We start from the raw sequence: 5,680 nt of genomic DNA, 5'->3' as shown, positions 1-5,680 counted from the left end.
AGTAAAAGAGGATGTTCCAGATCAAAGGGACAATATACGGAAAGGCCCAGAGGCAAAGAAGTGACTGGTCTCTATTGAGGACTGGGTTATACGAGGAAATGAGTAGAGATATTCTATCCAAGACATTAATAACTAGGCCTATTTAAATTTTATCATAGTAGAAAATCAGTTCTCAGTCATATTTCAAGTATTCAGTAAACATATATGTCTACAGTCTACCATACTGGACAGTGCAGACAGAATTATTTCCATCATGGTGGAAAGTTCTGCTGCATTGAACTGAGCCCAAGAGTACGAGGTAAGCCTGTGGCCAGTTGATGGAAAGTCTCAAAAGCTTATGAAAAAGTCTAACTAGAAACGGTTTGTAAACTACTGAATTCCACAAAGTTCCTTCAGGAAAGCCCTGGAGGACTCCATACTCACAGCATTGCTCTGACCTGTATTACCCATACAGTTTCCACATTGGAGTAAGAACTCTTTTCAAGAAAAAAATTCTGCAGCTGCAGGAAAAAAAAAAAAAAAAAAAAAGCCTTGAAACTCAGTTATGGGCAACTGGAAAATTGGAAACAATCATAGGTTTTTAAGAACCACGACACCATGACACATGTTTGGGTTTTAGAAATATTATGTCTTAAAGCAAGTTATGTGGGAAGAAAAGACACTGGGCATACCAAGGTCAGCAGAGGCTGAGATGATCAAGGGCTAATTTCAGCGAAACTTCTAAAGAAATACACAATTAGGAATTTGCATCAGTAAATTTATTCCACTGTGTAGTCACACCAGGCATATTATTTCTACACAAAAACCAGTATTATAATTAAACTATTTAACACTTTAAACATATCACGAAACTCAAAAATATATGAAAAACTTCTCAAGGTGTCTGTTTTAAGTAAGTGCATTCTTTAATATTTGTAATCCATGCTTGTTCAATTATAATTTAAAAACATATTTGTATCACTCATTGATATGCTCATTATACATATTTAAACATTTTTCTGAAATTTTATGTTCTCCAAAAAATAACTTTTCAGTAACTTCAAATATCCCTATGTACCTCTCAGCAGTACAATTGTAAAACTAGAATTGCATTTTCAAGTAGTAAATGCCCAACCCACACTATTCCTGATCAAAGATAGAGCTGAGATCCAGTTTTATAAATAGCTGCCACACCTCCTTCCTATTTTAATATGCCTACCATGACTTCACTGATATCCCAGAGTTTTCTTGCAACAGAGTCATCCATAGCTTTGGGCAAGAGTTCTTCCTCTTTGCAGTCCCCAAAGTACTTTCCTGACACACCTTCTACCTCAGGTGAAGAGGCTAAATAAACTGAAGTCTGGGCCCCTTCTGCTGGAGTTTTGAAAAAAGCCCATGACACTAAATTGAAAAGTGGCCTGACTAAGAGTGGGATGTGTATGTGCCTCCCCAGGTTAGTCCGCACGATGCCGGGGTGCAATACGTTGACAGTGACATTTGTGCCTTCTAAGCGGCGGGCTAGTTCTCTGGTAAAAAGAATGTTAGCCAGTTTGCTCCGACTGTAACAGAAGCTTTTATTATAGCTTTGTTCACTGTTCAAGTCTTCAAAGTTGATGTCTCCATATTTATAAAGTTTGGAAGAAACTACCACAATCCTGCTGGGAGCTGAACTTTTAAGGAGTCCAAGGAGAAGATTGGTGAGTAGGAAGTGCCCCAGATGGTTCACTGCAAACTGCATCTCAAACCCATCTTCGGTCTTCATGTAAGGGCACTGGAAGATCCCTGCATTATTGATCAGAACATCCAGTCTAGGCTCTTCCTTCAAATGGCAAAAAGAGAATGGCAGAATTATGAATGCAGGCCTTAAATGTGCCTAAAATAAAACTTTAAAGAATTCCTGCAGGCTATTTAAATGCCTCCATGAGTTTTCAACAATTGAAAGAAAAAAAAAGAAAAATGACAACAACTTGCCTGCTTAGTAAGGGGCCTGGCCCTCTTCTTTTCATGCTCTATCATCTACTCTCAACAACTCCATAAGCAAACTGAAGCACCAAAGTTATGTGATTTGCCCAGTATCACAGGGCTCACATATGGCAAAAAAAAATAAAAATCTTCAGATGAAATCTGACACCAATGCCCCCATACTTCATGAGTAAGCTAGTCTACTTTTCTAATTGGGATTGCTTTCAAACCATAGCTTGACGGGCGGGAGCTAGAGGGTGGCACCACAGCAGAAGACAGGTCAGCACTGTTTATTCCCAGAGCTGCTCTACTCAACACCAGAGGCAAGTGAGCACTGCTTTATTCTGCAGTTTTCTACGGGTTAATGGCACTAGGGGATGGAGCAAATTCAAGAAGTTTCCTTGTAATTGGGATAAGCAGTATGGAGAGTCACGGATGCAAGTTAAGATGTGAGAGAACATCATGAATAAATGAAAGAAACATTAAGAAAAAAATTAAACAGATAATATAAAAATAACAGAAACACCATGAAACATATATACGAAGTCTCATAATAAGGGCAAAGGAGACTGATAGAGGAAGGTAGGCCCGACAAACACCTCTAACTCTAGGGTTCACAGCTCTTTTTCCCTGTGTAAAATCTACCTCTTTCAAGCTTCCAAGGGCCCCAACTTAGGAGATCTATAAGAATTCTGCATCTTTCCAGATTCAAGTCCTAAAATGTAGACTGTCCTCAAAGAGAAGTCTTTTTTCATTCCTTAGTTCTTATAAGGTAGTTTTCCCTGGTCCTTTCCTGGCTCATCTGTCTCTTCTGATGGGCAGAGAAACAGAAATGTACATGCTCCAGGTGTAAAGACACAGTGATGACCCAGAATTAAATAAGTCTGAGGTCAAATTTCAAAACTCACTGGCCCTTTGGCCAAATATAAGTGAAAAGAAAAATGCGTTAAATTTCACAACTGTTATCAAAGCCTACCTGTCAGAGGATTAAGTATTTCTCATTCTGTCTGTCTATGCACCTTTTGCCTTTTTAATAGTCAACTTCAAAAAGAAGGCAAAAGTTCACCCATGGGGGAAAGAAAGGAGTGATCTTTTCAGTAATCCTTTGGAAGAGTTTCCTATATTAATCATTTCTGAGCCATCATTCTTTGCTGGGCTTGTGTAATTTTAAGACTTTATCATTCACTGCTTTTTTTTTTTTAAGTTCTAGGAGATAAATGACATAAATACCAAGAATTACCAACCTGTGGGAAATTTACACTTCCTTTTTTTATATTGTTATTATTATTATTCTGGCTATAGTCACTGAACTACTGAATTTCAGATCCAGGGAAGAACTTAACTCACATTTAGAAGCAAGGACAACTTAGTTATGTTTCTTTCCTTAACTTTTTATTAGTTGTCTCAAGTGGCCCAAGTGGTTAAAAAACTATAGGGTTCAAGGAACAGGTATACCCAGCCCCATCTACATTTTTAATGAAGAATAGGAAGATCCACTTCGATTCTTCTAATATCTCTTAACACACTGTTACTTATTTCTAAATCTGTTTTACTTGATAATGAAATACTAGCCATAAAAACGAAACAAAAAACCTCTAGGTCTGCGACAGCTCCCCATCTCTGCATCAAGGTGCCCCAGAGTCATAACGAACTCTCAGGGTGATTTGGAGTATTTTAAAGTTTCAAGGGGAACAAAACGATACTCTGCTCAATATCTCAAAAAGTACAAGCTCCAGGATATTCGTAGCTTCAACATTATATTGTCCTATATTCCTTGTGATGCTGCCATCTTTGCAAAGCTGAGTATTTAGTAGTTGCTGGGGTAAAATGCAAGTACAATGTTAAAAATCAACGTAGCACAGAAATGCTGGTGGCAATGTCCAATCTGATTCCCAAGTCTGACAAGCTGGGACAGTGAACAGAGGTACACTTCCCATTAGCATAATTATGGTTATAGAAAAATAGTCATTTTTTTCTTTCCGTTATGTGTATGTATTATTTTTTTTCAAACAGCCACTATGTTATTACATAAATATTTATTAGGTTGTTTGGACCTAATTACTTATTGGAAAGTTTGGGAATTTCTGCTCTAGACTCAAGAGGCTCCTTTTCATACAGACTCCTTTTCTTTGCCAGCTAATTTTAAACATCACTCTTCTGAATGCCCTCTTGCAAATCATCTCTGCAGGAAACCCTTCTACCTCAATTTCAATAGAGGACATCCATTTCAGTGGAATACTATCTAAACAAAGAAATTCTCCACCTAGCTGACAAGCAGCAGGAGGACAGCAGTTAAAAGCAAGGGCTCTAGAAAGAGATCCTGAGCAAATTACTTAGCCTACCTATACCTTAGTTGCCTAAAGTTGTAAAATGAGGATAATGCCTACCTCGCAGGGTAATTGTGAAGACTGGATGACAGTTTAATTTCATTAAAATTAAAAAACAAACAAAAATAACTGAAACACTTGGAATAGCTTCTGGCACATAGGAAACCTTCAATAAATGCTAGATATTGTATTATTTTCATTTCAGTCATCGCTGAGCGCACAGGACCACTGGCATTCCAAGCTCTAGTCTTTTTGGAAATTAGGCCAGAGCCTGGTTAAGGATGGTGCTAAGGAGGTCACTGGTGGCAGAAGGCTAAAATTTCTACCCCAGGAAGAAAAAAGACGAGTGCTCCACGGTCCTTGGTTAGCAACTTTCCCTACGTGCTCTCAGGCTCTTGGGTGCAGATTCACTTTGGACACAGGAAAAACAATCCAGAGACCTGGCGGATCTCCTCCCGGGCTGTCCTCACATAGCAAGAGGAAATGTTCAGAAACTCGCTTATTTTCCTCTTGGGCCCATTTTTTTTTTTTCCCTCAACATTCTTGGAAGACAGAAGACTATTCTACCAATTTTTCCAGCCTTCAATTCCCGAGCCGCCCCAATCTCTTGATTGTTTCTACTCCTAGCGTCAGTCATTTCCAAGGTCACACCCCCTGGACTCTGGGCGGTGCCCTCCCTGCTCGGCCCCGAGGCCGGCCAGCCCCTCCCCGTCCGCGAAGGCCCCCAGCCCTCCCCGCGATCTCCAGCTGGCTCCCGGGGCCTCACACCTGGAGCATCTCCTGACAGAAGGCGCGCACCGAGCGCAGCGAGGCGAGGTCCAACTCCCGGACGACGAGCTCGCCGGCCCCTCCGGAGTTGGGCCCCTCCTCGGGGCCCTCGGTCTGGCGGAGCTCGCGGCGGAGCTGACCCGCCGCCTCCTCGGCGCGCGCGCGGTCCCGGCAGCCCATGATCACTCGCGCCCCCAAGCGTAGCAGCTCGGCGGCCGTGGCGCGGCCCAGGCCGCTGTTAGCCCCCGTGATCAGCACGGTCTTCCCGTGCATGAGGCCGGAGTCCCCGCCTCGGTGCAACCGCTGGACACTAGGCCCCACAAACCGTCGGGCCGCCAGCCACAGGGCCCCACCCAGTGCGGCCAGAAATGCCGCCACTGTAGCCACTGCCATAGCCGCCCGGGCCGAGGGCCCACCGTCCCCCTCGCAGGATTTCCGGAGCCGCCGCGCTCCCGGAGCTAAGGCAGCCACCTGTACGCAAAGAACTCTGGGGCGCGGCCTGTCGTCCCCTGGAGGCGGCGTGAAGCATGCTGGGACTTGTAGTCTCCTTCCCGGGGGCGCCTGATTGGTTAGGACAGTATAGCGGCCGGGTGGCGGTGCCTTTGTGGATCCGGTTCCTAGCCTGAGAGGAGGGTGAGCACCGT

The 5,680-nt window shown here is 43.1% G+C and overlaps 1 protein-coding gene and 1 long non-coding RNA gene across 6 annotated transcripts in view; one reads left to right on the top strand and one right to left on the bottom strand.

The window, feature by feature from the left end:
• Window positions 740-5,541, bottom strand: RDH14 (retinol dehydrogenase 14 (all-trans/9-cis/11-cis)). Its single transcript, XM_003125340.4, has 2 exons — window positions 5,037-5,541; window positions 740-1,798 (listed from the first exon to the last, which is right to left on the bottom strand). The coding sequence occupies exons 1-2, from the start codon at window positions 5,427-5,429 to the stop codon at window positions 1,181-1,183; spliced, it is 1,011 nt and encodes a 336-aa protein (XP_003125388.1). The 5' UTR covers window positions 5,430-5,541; the 3' UTR covers window positions 740-1,180.
• LOC106509892 overlaps window positions 5,582-5,680 on the top strand; it is a 479,383-nt gene continuing 479,284 nt past the window's right edge. For 2 of the 5 annotated variants that reach the window (XR_002342970.1, XR_002342969.1), the window contains exon 1: window positions 5,582-5,669. This is a non-coding gene — a long non-coding RNA (uncharacterized LOC106509892). The remainder of the gene's footprint in view (window positions 5,670-5,680) is intronic. The other 3 variants (XR_002342972.1, XR_002342973.1, XR_002342971.1) reach the window with 2 other exon arrangements.

This window comes from Sus scrofa, chromosome 3 (assembly GCF_000003025.6).
Source record: "Sus scrofa isolate TJ Tabasco breed Duroc chromosome 3, Sscrofa11.1, whole genome shotgun sequence".
Lineage (NCBI taxonomy): Eukaryota > Metazoa > Chordata > Mammalia > Artiodactyla > Suidae > Sus > Sus scrofa.
Note: the sequence above shows the minus strand (reverse complement) of the source record. Positions and strands in the feature narration are given on the sequence as shown.